Below are 13,183 nucleotides of genomic sequence, written 5' to 3' on the forward strand. Positions count from 1 at the left end.
GGTGCGCGTCCTTAATGCGTAGGAGATGCGGAGGGTGGTTGGGTATGAGGGTGAGGGGCGAGGGGCGAGGGGCGAGGAGGAGGGGCAAGAGAGGAAGGGGAAGGAGGAGAGAGGGACGAGTCAGTCTGTGCGCGAGGGGAATAAGGGCGAGGGACCGAGGAGGTCAAAGGAAACGAGAGGCAGAGAGAGAGGGGGGGAGAGAGAGAGGGAGAGAGAGAGGAAGAGAGAGAGGGGAAGAAAGAGAGAGAGAGAGAGGGGACGCACAGGGTGCACCGCGAGCCGGTCAAACAGCTCGAGCGTGTAGTGCCTCGCCTCGGGCGACGGGTGCAGCAGCCCAAAGGCGAGCGGGAGGAGCCCGCCAAAGTGCGCCGGGAGGTGCGCGAGGAGCTGCGGACGGCGGATGCGACGAGTCAGTCACGGTTGCAGGACGCGCAGGACGAGGACGACGACACCAGCGAGCGGGCGCGCGTGAGAGGGAGGGAGGGAGAGGGAGCGCACCGAGGTGATCTGGGCGTCGGTGCGCACGAGGTCGCACAGGGTGCGCAAGATGAGGATGGCCTCGGGCGGGCTGACGGCGCGCGAAAGGCGCAGGCGCGCGAGTTGGTGCACGAGGTCGAACGAGGGCGGGAAGGGCGAGTCGTGCTGGGCTTGGCGGCGGAAGGCCTACGGGGTGCGTGGCGGGACGCGAGGGCTCGTCAATGAGGCTCGGACAGGCCGAGGAGAAAGAAGAGAGACACAGAGAGAGAGAGAGGGACGCACGGCCTGGTGAGCGTGGTACGACGGCGTCCTCATCCACGCCTCGATCCTCGGCCCGTTCGCCGCCACCTCCCTCGCGCCCGCCGCCTCGTCGGCAAACACGATCCCGCTCCCGAGCGAGGCGTCCCCCTCACGACCGGCGGCGGCGGCGGTGAACGGCGCCGAGACGAACCCGATCGTCGTCGTCGAAGTCGAGTCCTCCTCGTACCGCGACGCGAGGCGGACAAAGCGCGACACGTAGTCGGTGAAGCGCGCACGGATGACGGCCTCGCCGTAGTGCGCCTGGATCGAGTTGATGATCTGGGTACGAGGGCGCGCAGGTGAGCACGACGGCGGCCATGAAGAGGCAGAGAGGGGAGAGGGCACGCACCTCTTCCATAAAGAGGACGTCCTGCGACTCTTTGCCGTCGCTCCGGCCCGGCGCACCGCTCGTCGACCCCGCCCCCCCGCCGCCGCCGCCGAGCTGCCCCAGCTCGTCAACCCCGTCCATGCCCGCGCTCGCACCCGCCCCAGCCCCCGAACCGATGGCGGACCCCCTCCCGCCGGCCCAACTGGCAAACTCGCTCGCTCGCCCGCCCGTGCTCCTGCCGATCGTGCCTCCTCCCCCTCCTCCTCCTCCTCCTGCACCGCCCACAGCCGCAGCCGAGGGCGACGACGACGTCGCCAGGAACGACGACGACGACGAGGAAGGCGGCTTGAGCTCGCGCGAGATGGTGACCTTGCCCGTCTCGATGTTGCACAGGACGTCCCACCACGAGGGGCGGTCGGCGAACGCCGGGTTGCACACGCCGGCGATGAAGCCGTCGCTGCAGTCGTGCAGGCTCGAGAGTCAGAGAAGATCGGGCGTGCGAGTGACGCCGAGGAGGAGGAGGACAAGGAGGGAAAAGGAGGGGGACGCACACCTGCTCGAGATTGTCGAGGTTGGCCAAGTTGGTGTAAGGGAACGCGCGCCGCTCGACGCCGGGCAAGACGGCGCCGCACCCGCTCACCATGGCGCACGCGGCGAGGACGAGCTCGGCGACGCGGCCGGCGGGCTGGCCGTGCCCGAGAAAGACGACGCGGTGCCTGGCGAGGAGCGCGTTGAACAGGACGATGAGCGCCGGCGTCGACGTGTGCCCCGACGTGTGCAGGTGAGGGTGGAACGCCGAGGGCGTGAGCGCCGTTGGGGACGAGAAGGTCTGGACGAGCTTGATGAGCGAGTACTGCCGGGCGGTCGGGCGGGATCGTCAGTCGAGGGTCGGCGGGAGAGAGAGAGAAAGGGAAAGGTGGGCGCACGTCGCCAACCTCGCTCGGAAACGTCGCCATCGGGATGCGCACGGGCAGCGCGATCCCGTTGTACGCAATCTTGGTCTCGAAAAAGTGCGTGTCCTTGGGCCTCGCCGGTGCGCCTGCGCCGTTGGCGTGTCCATGACCGCGGACCATGGTCGGCGACCCGGACCCGGCGAGCGACGACGAGCTGCGCGCAGCACCGCCGCTGTCCTGCCGCGTCGGCGCGAGGTACGGCACCTGGCCCTGGCCAGGGACGGGCGGCGCGTAGCCGTGGCCGTGGCCGTGGGACCACGACGAACGCCCGTCGTCGCCGCCGAGGCTGCTGACCGTGTTGGCGCGCGACGACCGCCCACCACCGCCGTTGAGCGACGCGACGTCCTCGCGCGACGCGCTCGCCGCCGTCGCGACGCTCGGCGAGCGCAGGACCGACGCGAGGCTCTCGAGGGACGGCATCGAGTGCAGCCGGTCCTCCTCGGCTCGCTCGCGTTGCTCGCTCGACGCAGCAGCGGCGGCGGCGGCGGCGAAGCGGTCGTCGAAAAAGTCCTTGCGGTCCGACGTGCGGAGGATGATGCGCTCGGGAGCGCCGAGGAGCGGGAGCGCCGACGTGTCCATGGCGTTGAGGGACGCGTACAGGTTGGCGAGGACCTCGACCGAGGGCGAGTTGAAGTAGTCCTCGAGCGCGAGGAGGAGGATGGGCTGCAGGGACGCGCAGTGTCAGTGGGGGAGGGAGAGGGGAGAGAGGCGAAATGCGAGTGGGACACACCTTGAAGATCTGGATGTACGGGTTGCGGGTCGCGACTGCGAGCGCCTTGACGAGAGCTCCCCTGCGTGCGAGAGAGTCAGAGCTGGTCTGCAATAGAGAGGACGAGGGAGACTCGGACGCACCTGCGCACACTCGCGTCCTTCTTGGTCCTGACGAGGCTCATGACGAACAGCAAGCCGCCACCATCGTCGTGCGTCGCCGTGACCGCTGCACCGTCGTCCTCGGCCGTCGCCGTTGCCGCGTCCTGGTCGAAGGCGCGCGCCTTGCCCTTGAGGTCGGCGCGGGCCTGGGCGAGCGGCGCCGGGTCGACGATGAGGCCCGGGACCTGGTTGAGGTAGAAGACGGTCCAGTCCTCGGGGCGGTCGTGCGCGCCATCGGGGAGCATGTGCTCGGCGAGGAGGCTGTGCGGAGGGAGGTAGGTGCGCGAGGTCAGGGCTTCGGACGGGCGGGCGTCGCGGGCAGTGAAGGAAGGTTGGGAGAGAGAGAAGCGGACGCACTGGTCGTCGGTGCCGGTCGGGGCCGGGTACTGGTGCCGCAAGAGCGAGCCCTGGTCGATGTCGAACTCGGCGAGGAGGACGTACTCGACGTGGTCGTGGCCGGCTGCACGCTCGTGGGCGTGTGCGAGCGAGGCATGTGACGTGCTCGGCGTCAGGCCTGCGCTGGTCGAGGGCGGGGCTGCAGCTGCCATGGCCACGGCGGTCGTGTGGGGAGGAGCCGGCGGCAAGGTCGCTCACGGGGCGAGTCGTGCGCGTGTCGCGGGGTCTTGTAGCGAGCTTCAGAGCAGGTCTGAGTGTAGCTGACTCGCCTCTGAGGCTGTCGACGAGAGCGAGAGCTGGGGCTGATGAAACCCGGCGCGTCCTGCCTCGTCGTCGTCTCCTCCCAACACCAAGGCCACGCTCGAGCCAGCCGAGCTCGCGCCAGCCATGAGCGCACTGCGCCCGCCACCGGCACCGTCCAAGACCCGCCGCGCCGCGCCCGCTCGCGCAGCCAAACCGCCAACCTCGTCGACCGCGCCGCCAGACGTAAACACGCTCGCCGCCGACCTTGCGCAGCTCCAGGTCGACCAGCCACCGCGCCCGCAAGCCTCGACGTCGCGCTCGCCGACCCGCACGGCGCGCGCACCACCGCCGCCGACGGGCGGTCGCTCGACGGCCGCCAGTCGCTCAACCGGCCCGCCTTCTTCTTCAACAGCTCCTGCAGCGGCAAGGCCGCGACTCGCGCCAGCTCGGTCCAAGGAGGTCGTCCAACATGACGCGCGCACGCCGGCAGAACGCGCCCGCGACGCCATGAAGGCTGTCAACGCCGCCCTGTCGTCGCTCGCCGCCCTCAAGGAGTCGGGCTTCCGCGCCGTCCCCACTACCTCCTCCTCCACTACGCCAGCGCCATCGTCCTCCTCCACATCGACCCCGTCCTCGCGCTCGGGCTCGGCTGTCCGCCCAGCCTCGTCCTCGTCGTCGCTCCGGGCGGGCGCAGCGCAGACCGCGACGCGCGACAAGGTCGAGCAGGCGGCGCGTGAGGCCGGGCGCGCATTGCGCGAGCTGCGGGCGCTTGCTGCCGAGGGCGTGCTCGGGCGCAAGAGGGTCGACGTCGAAAAGGCGGCGGGAGGCGTCGTTGCGCACCTTGTCGAGATGGGCTTGGTGCGCTGCGGATCTTCCTCGCCTCACTTTCGCCGAGCTTCGAGCGACTGACCCTTCTTCGGCGCACAGTACCGCCTTGCGGTCGTCGAGTTGTCGGCCATGCGCGCGACCCTCCTCTCCTGGTGGTCCTCCCCAGCGCCTCCCCCTCTTCCTCCGGCCTCCACCAGCGTCGCCTCCCTCATCTCGCACCTTCCCTCACTCCTCATCCCCCTCCCACCACCCTCTTTCTTCGCCCCTCCCTCGCTCTCCGACACGCTCAACCCGTCCGCCGCACGCCCCTCGCTCGCCGACGTCGTCCCCCTCGTCCTCGCCGTCCAGCAGTACCTCCTCGCCGCGCTCTTCCGCTCACAGGACGTGCGCGCGACGGACCTCGTCGAGCAGCTCGCGGGCACGCTCGGCGGCGGCGCGGGCGAGGGTGAGGGTGAGGGCGAGGGCGGGCCGACAGAGTGGCACGCGCTGTGGAGGACCGAGGGCCGCAAGCAGGAGCTCGAGGGGCGCGAGCGCGAGGGAATCGCGAGGAGGTTGGACGGCATGATGACGGGCGTGTTTGCGACCGTGACCAAGGGCTGTGCGGGACTCGATGGGCAGGCCGGTGGGTGCAGCTCTCGCCCTTTCGTCCGTTCTGCCACGCTCAACAGCGTGCGGTCCCTGACGTTGAGGCCTGAATGTCCTTACAGGTCCCGAGGTCCTCATCTCGACGCGCATCTACGCCCTTCTGTGCTACGCCTCGACCTCGGCCCTGTCGTCACCCGACAAGCTCTCGGCGTTCCACGACCAGCTGCGCAAGGTCCTCCTCCTGTACGGCCGCGCCGCCGAGGCCCTCGGCTACTCGGCGCCCAAGATCGGCTCCGAAGTCAAGCGCGCGTTCGAGCGCGTCGTCGGCGAGCTCGAGCGGCAGGGGCTGCCCGAGGGTGAGGGGGCGCGCGAGGACAAGAAGTGGAGGGAGCTGTGCGAGGTCGTGTTGCACATTGCGCGGCGGGTCCGTCCCAGCAGCCCTCTTGCTTCTCTCCTACCCGTCGCGATGCGAGACTGACGAGCTTCGAAATGTGCAGGCCGACGACCTCGCCTTCGTCTCGCGCGCGTCCGCCCTCCTCGGCATCCCTTCCTCGACGACCTCGTCCCCGTCCGCCGCGCCCATCTCTCCCGCCGTCCAGAGCAGCCACCTCTGCGCCAAGCTCGCCAACTCGCTCGCCCTCTTCGAGTCGTCGCAGCGCACGCCCGACGCTCCCCCCGCCGACCTCGCCGACGCGCTCCGCCGCGCGCTCGGCGCCCTCCCGCTCCTCACCCCTCTGCGCCTCCTCCTTCCCACCAGCGCACTCGACCGCGCCGAGCGCACCAAGATCGACAAGCTCGTCGACCGCGCAAGGTACGTCCTCGCCAAGCACGCCAAGCGGGGCGTCGCGCGCCTCGACCAGCTCATGACGCCCGCCGACGCGCCGCCGGGCCCGGCGCCGAGCGACGTCGACGAGCTCGTGCGCGCTGTCCTCGAGGCGCTCGCGGCGCATGCCGAGGCCGTCGTCCTGGCGCCCGCTGGGGAGCCAACGGCGGCGGCGGCGGGCGAGAGCGTCGTGAGCCGCAAAGAGCGCGACCACCACGCGCTCGGCGCCGTCGACTCGCTCCTCATTCTCGCCTATTCGGCCGTCGACCTCTCGTCCCCGTCGCCGCCCTCGCGCGCCCTCGCGCTCCTCCGACGAGCGCGCGCCCTCGTCGACCTCGGCGGCGACGGCGACGGCGCAGGCCCGCAGCTCGAGCGCCGCTACAGCCTGCGCACGCTCGCGAGTGCTGCGTACAACATCGGTGGGACGCTGTTCAACGCCGGGCGTGCGGCCGACGCGCTTGGGTTCGTGCGCCAGGCGTGCGAGCTCGGCGAGCGGGTCGTCGACAAGGCGCGAGGCGAGGGGCTCCTCGGCGAGCGGGACGTGCTCGAAGGGATTGCGGAGCTCAGGCTTGGGGACGAGGCGGCGGGCGAGGGCGGCGAGGAGGAGAGGAAGAGGAGCGACGAGGAGAGGAAGGGCATGGTCGAGGCGGCGAGGGATTTTGAGCGGCTCATGGGGCGGCGGTGGGAGCTGCTCGCGCTCGTGCAGCACCAGATCGGCGACAAGAAGGTGAGCTTCCCTCCCTCGTCCTGTTCCCGTGCGCCTCGACCTCTCTCGTGGCGGTCGCACTGACCCTTGCCACGCCCTGCAGGCCGCCTACGACGCCTACATCGCCTCGGCCCTCGCCCAACCCGCATCGACGTTCGACGCGCTCGCCGCCGACTCGGCCACGTTGGCCCTGTCGTCCCTCATCGCCAGCCACGCGCCGCTCAACAAGGTCGTCCAGCGCTTCACCCGGCTCGCCGTCTTCGACCTCCTCCTTCCCTCGTCCTCCGTCCCCCTCGTCGCCGCCACCTCGTCGCGAGCGACTTCCCTCCCGACCGCGGCCGTCGGCGCGCTTCTCGAGATGCAGCTCGTCGCGCTCGAGCCGTACTCGGAGAAGGACGAGGCGCGGCGGGCGAGCGACGCCGTCCTCGCCGCCCTCGAGGGCGTGTACGATGGTGACGAGCTGCCGATGCGCCGCGCGAGGGTGCTTGTCAGGCGCTTGCAGGCGTGCGCGAGCGGCAGCAGGGTCGAGAAGCGCGAGGTCGTGGTCAAGTTGGCGCAGGAGGTCCGGGAGCTGTGCGAGCGCGAGGTCCGTCCCTCCTCTTCCTCCGGTCCCCTCACTCGCTCGCCTGAGTCTTCGCTGACTGGACGCGTCGCGCAGAACATGGGAGCCGATGCCGCCCTTCGACCGTTCGCCCAGCAGTACCTCGCCCTCTCGCACCTCTTCCTCGCCTTCCACGCACACGCCTCTCAGCCGCCGACGCCTTCCCTTCAAGAGACCGTCGTCACCTCTGCTCGCGCCGCCATCACCATCCTCCGCTCTTCCACCGACAGCGAGCTCCCCCTCTCGCCATCCGCCGTCGTCGCCAAGCGTGTCTCGCCCGTCGTTGCCCGCACGACCCCGGCGCCAAGCCCGCTCAAGGCCGAGCCGGTCACTGCGACGCGTGCACGTCGCCCGACTCGCGCCGCCGCGACGCCGGCACGGACGACGCGCACCCTGTCCGCCTCCACGAGGAGGGCTGCTCCTGTCGCCGCTTCGGCGCCGCCACCGCCGCAGCCGCAGGTCACGCCGCCGAGGAAGACGAGGGGCCGAGTCGAGCTCAAGGACTCGACCCGCACGCCCGTCAAGGGTCTCGAGACGGGCAAGCTCCTCCTCGACGACGTCGACCACGTGTTCGCGCTTCTGAGTCCGTCCCTCTCTCGCCGCTCTCTCGCGATACTGGGCGACGGGCACTGACCAACTTGTGCGACAGACTCGATGGCGTCGTTCCTCGGCACGTTCGGCGAGGTGCTCCTCAAGATCGCCTACCTCAAGTTCCTTCGGCGCCTTTCGGCCAAGCTCCCGCACAAGGTCAACGACGGTGCGTCCCCTCGCTCCTCCTCGACGACCGTCCTTATGGTCAAGCTGATCCTTGTCCTTGCGCAGGCTACATCACCTCGTCGGTCCGGCTCGCGCGGGAGTACCTCCGCCTCGGCAAGACGTCGCGCGCCGGCATCGTCCTCGCCCAAGCCGAGGCCCGCCTCCAGGCCGGCGTCAAGGGCGACACGCCGTCCTCGCCTGTCGCGCAGATCGCCTACTCGCTCGGCCACGCCGAGTACCTCGCCATGCTCGGGAGCACCGACCGCAGGTGCGTCCGGCTCCCTCTAGTCCTCAGCTCTGCGGTCCGCCCTGACCCTGTCTCCCTCCGCAGCATGCACGCCTACGAGGCCGCCCTCACGATCGCCGACGCGCTCGAGGCGGACGTGTCGGCCACGAGCACCACGGCCAAGATCATCGAGCGCACCTTGCTCCTCGAGCGCGCCAGTTTGGCTTCAAGCGTGTGCTCCCTCATCCTTCAGCGCAAGGTACGTCTTATCAGCTCTCTCTTCCTCAACGACGCCTCGCTCACGCAGCTCTTGACGTCCGCAGGGCGAGCTGAGTCGCTCGGTCGCGCCAGCGATGCAGGCCATGCGACTCGGGACTCGCGCGCTCAACAACATGTCGCGCCTCGCTCCTGCGCCTGTCGCGGGTGCAGCCTCGACCGACTCGACCTTCTCGGCGCCTCCTGTGGACCACAAGACCGCTCTCGCCGACGCCGCGCCGATCAACAAGCGCAAGTCGGGAACGACCTTGCCCGGTGGCGCTCACGCCGGCCTCTCCTGGCAGCTGTCCGAGGTGCGCCCCATTTCGCCCCTCATCTCTCTGCCACGGCCCTGATGCTGGTCTCCTGCAGGGTCTGCTCGACGCGACTGTGCGCGTCGCCAAGGTCCACTTTGTTCGCGGCACGCCCAAGTCGGCCGACTTCTTCGCTCAGCAAGCCCTTAACCTCGCCGAGGACCTCGCGTCGTCAAGACAGATGGCGCGTGCGCTCTCGGTCCAGGTCGACGTGCGGCTGCATCGCGAGCAGCTCGACGAGGCCGCCGTCAAGCTCGAGCGGATCGAGGAGCTTCTTGGCTCGGTATGTCCCTCGACCTCTTCCTCCTTCCTCCTTGTACTCGTACTCACGCTTACTCTCGCGCAGACGACCTGCCCCGAGATGGCCGAGTTCCGCCGCCTCCAGGCCGACCTGCATCAGCGCGCACAGCTGCAGCAAGAAGCGTTCCAGTTCTGCCTCGCCGCACAGAGCTCGCTCGACGCCTTCATCTCGTCGGCGAGCGAGGGAGACGCCGGTAGCTCGTGAGTTGCCCGCCAATTTCCGCGCCCGACTCGTAATTCGTACTGACCCGCCCTCGCGCGCGCACAGTCCCGTCAAGCACCACACGCCGGCTCATCACCTGTCGCCGGTTCAGCGCCGCATCTCGGGCCCAAGCGTGCACTTTGCGGCATCGTCGCCGTCGCCTGCAGCTCGTGCCGGTCCTGCGCCCGACTGGGTGCTCCCGTCGACCCAAGCGCACCTCCTCCGCATGCAGAGTCCGTCCTCTTCCGCTCTCCTCCCCTCTTGGTGAGCGCCAGCTCACTCTCACACGCCCCTGCAGTCGCCCTCCTCCGCATCCAGAAGAAGCACGACGAGGCGCACCGCCTCTCTCGCCGACTGGCCCGTCTCGCGACCCTCGAGGAGGACAAGGCCGACGAGCTCCGCCTTCTCGCGTCGACCCAGCTCGAGGACCTCCTCGTGCGGTGCACGTCCGACCCTGTTCTCGGCATGCTCCCCGACTCGGTCCTGTCGATGCCGGTCCTCGGCATGTCGGCGGCCGGCGCAGGCGCCGTCGTCAAGATCGGCACCCCGCGCACGGGCCCGTCGGTGCTCAACGCCATCAAGGAGATCGAGGCGCTCCTCTCGCGCGCCATCACGTTCAGCTCGTCGCGCTCGCACCCGGCCAAGCTGCGCCAGCTGTCGACGCTCTCGACGACGCTGCGGACGATGCAGGCCAGCGTCGGCAAGGTCACCAAGCGCTCGAGCGCGACCGTCGCACATGTCCTCGGTGCGTCCCTCTCGTTCCTCTACATCAGCGCGCCCGACCTGACACATCTCCTTCGACGTGCAGACCTCGGCGCCGCCGTCACGCTCCGCCGCGAGATGCTCGACGCCGTCGAGCACAAGCTCGCCGCCCAGGCGCGCCAAGACGACCTCACGTGGCCCGTCGTCGACGCGCCCGTTCCCGACGCTATCGACCAAGCCGCCGCCGTCCTGCATGGCCTGCGCGAGCGGTACCGCTTCGAGACGGCCGAGCCCACCCTCGTTGACGCGCCTCTCTCGACCATCCTGCCTGTCGCCTGGACCGCCCTCACGCTCCACCTCACGCCCGAGCGCGACTCGCTCATCATCTGCCGCCACCGCCGCGACGCCGACCCGCTCGTGTTCAAGTTGCCGCTCGACCGCCTCGCCCGACGAGAAGGCGACGAGGACGAGGCGTTCACGTACGAGGTCGCGTCGCACGAGCTCAAGGACATCATCGCGACGAGCAACCTCGGAACGCAGAACGCCAAGTACGTCGACGGCAAGGAGGCGCGAGCGGCGTGGTGGGCAGAGCGCAAGGAGCTCGACCGGCGGCTGCAGACCCTGCTCGAGACGATCGAGGGCGCCTGGCTCGGAGCGTTCAAGGTGCGCCCCTCATCTCTGTCACACACTCTCTCTCCCTCTCGTGGTCAAGACCTTGCCTGACTCATTCACGCTCGCGCAGGCCGTCTTCTGCGACGCCCGACAAGCCGACGCCGACGCGTTCGTCGCCTTCAAGGCGCGCATCGAGCGCATCCTCAAGCGCAGCATGTCTCGAGCCGCAGGCGACAAGCGCTCGACCCGGTTCAAGCTTGACGACAGCATCGTCGAGTGCCTCGCCGCCCTGCCCTCGTCGGCCCGCGAGGAGGACCTCGAGGACCTGTTCTACTTCATGGCCGAGTCGTTCCAATTCAGCGGCGTCCCGCTCGCGTGCGACGAGACCGACGTCGACCAGGTCGTCGTCGACCTGCGCGAGGCGCTCGAGGAGCTGCACGGCACCAAGTCGGCGCCCAAGTCGCACGTCGACCCGGACGAGCACACGTTCCTCGTCCTCGACCAGGACCTGCAGGCCTTCCCGTGGGAGTCGCTCCCCTGCCTCCAGGGCCGGTCCGTCAGCCGCCTCCCGTCGCTGTCGTTCCTGCGCGACCGCCTCGACCACGCCGCCGCGCACGCCTCGCCCGAGACGCCGCCGCACGAGGTCGTCGTCGACTGCGGGCGCACCTCGTTCGTCCTCAACCCCGGTGGCGACCTCAAGAACACGCAGAAGACGTTCGAGCCGTGGCTCGACGAGCAGGCGCACGAGCGGGCATGGTCGGGCGTGACGGGTCGCGCTCCGCTCGAGGAGGAGGTCAAGTCGGCGCTGCTCAACAAGGAGCTGTTCCTGTGCGTCCTCCTCTCCCACTTCTCTCTCGCGTCTGTGCTCGAGGTCGCGAACTGACCCAACTCGTTCCCGCAGCTTCTTCGGCCACGGCGGCGCCGAGCAGTACATTCGGTCGCAGACGATCCGCAACCTCTCCCGATGCGCCGTCACGATGCTCTGGGGCTGCTCGTCCGGCCTCCTCAAGGACCAGGGCGACTTTGAGCCCGTCGGCACGCCGTACCATTACATGGTCGCTGGCTGGTGCGTCTCGACGCCTCTCTCTCTCTCTCTCGCCCTCGCCTCCCCGACGACCTTCTGACTGACACGGTCGCCCCTCTCTCGCAGCCCTGCTCTCGTCGCCAACTTGTGGGACGTCACCGACAAGGATATCGACAAGTTTGCCTTGTCCGTCTTCCAGCGCACCGGCATCGCGACCCCCGAACCAGGCCCGACCACGTCGTCGTCGTCATCGTCGTCGCGGCCGCTCTCGCTCACGGCCGCCGTCGCCCAGTCGCGCACCGTGTGCAACCTCAAGTACCTCAACGGTGCCGCGCCCGTCGTGTACGGCATCCCCGTCCGTTTCGCCTCGTCGTCCCCTCAGCAGTAGATCTCCCCTCGTCCTCGCCTTCGCAGTCGTGTCCCGCCTTGTTGTAGCACCTCGCACGGCTCTCGCAAAACCTTTTCATGGTCTCGGTCTCTCGCGACTACCGCTCTCAGAGAGAGACGGACCGTGCGCTGGACAGAAAGAGAGGAACGAGCGAGGTACAGACGGTGGGGGAGAACTCGAGGAGGACGAGGGCAATAGGACGGGAGAGAGGGACGATGGCCCGACAGAGTAGGAGAGGCAACAAAGAGATGGATGAAGGGCCGCGAAAGTACAAGCAACAAGTCTCGCTCAAAGACGCCCTCGCGACGACCAGACGGCGGGTCCGACTGCGTGCGCCTCGCACGCTGCCGACGCCGACGCCGACGCGACAACCGTCCCGACTGCGACGCCGGCGGCAAAGACGAGCCCGACGACGCCGGCGGTGCGCCACCATGCCCAGGGGCGAGGCGCGCCCTGCGTCGCTCCGCCGTTCTCCTTCTCGATCGCCCATGCCGCCTCGCGCTTCTCGCTCCTCGCGCTCCGCCTCGGGCTCGACGCCGCCGACGGCGACGACGACGCCGAGAGGGAGGTAGCCGAGCCCGTCGACGACGCAGAGGCCGAGGCAAAGCTCGGCGCAAAGACGGCGAGGCGCAGATTGAGGCCGACGAGGTGGAGGAGCGAGGGGAGGTGGAACGGGTCGGCCGAGGGCAGGACGAGGACGCTCGATGCGGCGAGTGCGCTCGAGGGTGCCCCGGACGAGGTCGAGTTGGTCGTCGAGGGCGCGAGCGAGTGCGTCGAGAGGGCGAGCGGGTCGACGGGCGAGGTCGACGACGTCGACGCCGCGACGGCGGGAAAGTACGAGTCGGTGGGCACAGGGGCGCTGCGGGTCGTGATGGGCGAGAGGAGCGGCCGGTGAGCGCAGCGCGGCGTCATGGGCTCGGTTGCGAACGAGGCGGCGCCCGTGTCGCGCTCCCCCACGTGCTCGCCCTCGTCGTCGCTTGCGGCGAGCACGTCGCCGTCGTCGCCGTCCTCGTGGACTGCGCCACGCGTGCCACACGCTGCCCGGCGCCCAAGGACCCTGCGCCGCTCGGCGACCCGCCTCGAAAAGTCGAGCATGCGCCTGCCCGTCCCGCCGCCCTCCTCGACGTCGTCGAGCACGCGCTCGCCCCACACCTCGGGCAGCTCGACGACCGAGTCCTCCCTCGCGCTCGAGCCCGACGACGCCCTCGCCGCGACCTCGACCTCGCGCCACTCGAGGAACGCCCTCGCGCGCCGCGAGCGCAGCACGGCCGGGGCCGCCGGGTCGTGCACAAGG

General features: G+C 69.7%; 3 protein-coding genes across 3 annotated transcripts in view; 1 reads left to right on the forward strand and 2 right to left on the reverse strand.

The window, feature by feature from the left end:
- Window positions 1–120: 120 nt before the first annotated feature.
- RHOBADRAFT_36129 (uncharacterized protein) lies at window positions 121–3,539 on the reverse strand (the record flags this gene model as incomplete). Its single annotated transcript, XM_018413334.1, has 11 exons — window positions 3,286–3,539; window positions 2,911–3,189; window positions 2,789–2,849; window positions 2,396–2,721; window positions 2,032–2,230; window positions 1,657–1,958; window positions 1,434–1,562; window positions 1,127–1,292; window positions 760–1,056; window positions 499–663; window positions 121–387 (listed from the first exon to the last, which is right to left on the reverse strand). Exons 1-11 carry the CDS (start codon window positions 3,474–3,476, stop codon window positions 121–123), a joined length of 2,382 nt encoding a protein of 793 aa, XP_018271330.1. The 5' UTR covers window positions 3,477–3,539.
- A 172-nt stretch (window positions 3,540–3,711) lies between these two features.
- On the forward strand, window positions 3,712–11,360 carry RHOBADRAFT_21869 (uncharacterized protein; the record flags this gene model as incomplete). Its single annotated transcript, XM_018412562.1, has 16 exons — window positions 3,712–4,425; window positions 4,495–5,017; window positions 5,103–5,404; window positions 5,478–6,530; window positions 6,613–7,095; window positions 7,168–7,693; window positions 7,760–7,867; window positions 7,933–8,134; window positions 8,198–8,351; window positions 8,416–8,661; window positions 8,720–8,944; window positions 9,008–9,162; window positions 9,230–9,396; window positions 9,462–9,908; window positions 9,972–10,528; window positions 10,578–11,360. 16 exons carry the CDS (start codon window positions 3,712–3,714, stop codon window positions 11,358–11,360), a joined length of 6,645 nt encoding a protein of 2,214 aa, XP_018271331.1.
- A 665-nt stretch (window positions 11,361–12,025) lies between these two features.
- Window positions 12,026–13,183, reverse strand: part of RHOBADRAFT_49653 (uncharacterized protein) — a 3,178-nt gene continuing 2,020 nt past the window's right edge. The window contains exon 3 of the mRNA XM_018415264.1: window positions 12,026–13,132. Coding sequence (XP_018271332.1) covers window positions 12,178–13,132 — 955 coding nt within the window. The 3' untranslated portion in view covers window positions 12,026–12,177. The remainder of the gene's footprint in view (window positions 13,133–13,183) is intronic.

Source organism: Rhodotorula graminis (assembly GCF_001329695.1).
Source record: "Rhodotorula graminis WP1 unplaced genomic scaffold RHOBAscaffold_6, whole genome shotgun sequence".
NCBI classification, from domain to species: Eukaryota; Fungi; Basidiomycota; class Microbotryomycetes; order Sporidiobolales; family Sporidiobolaceae; genus Rhodotorula; species Rhodotorula graminis.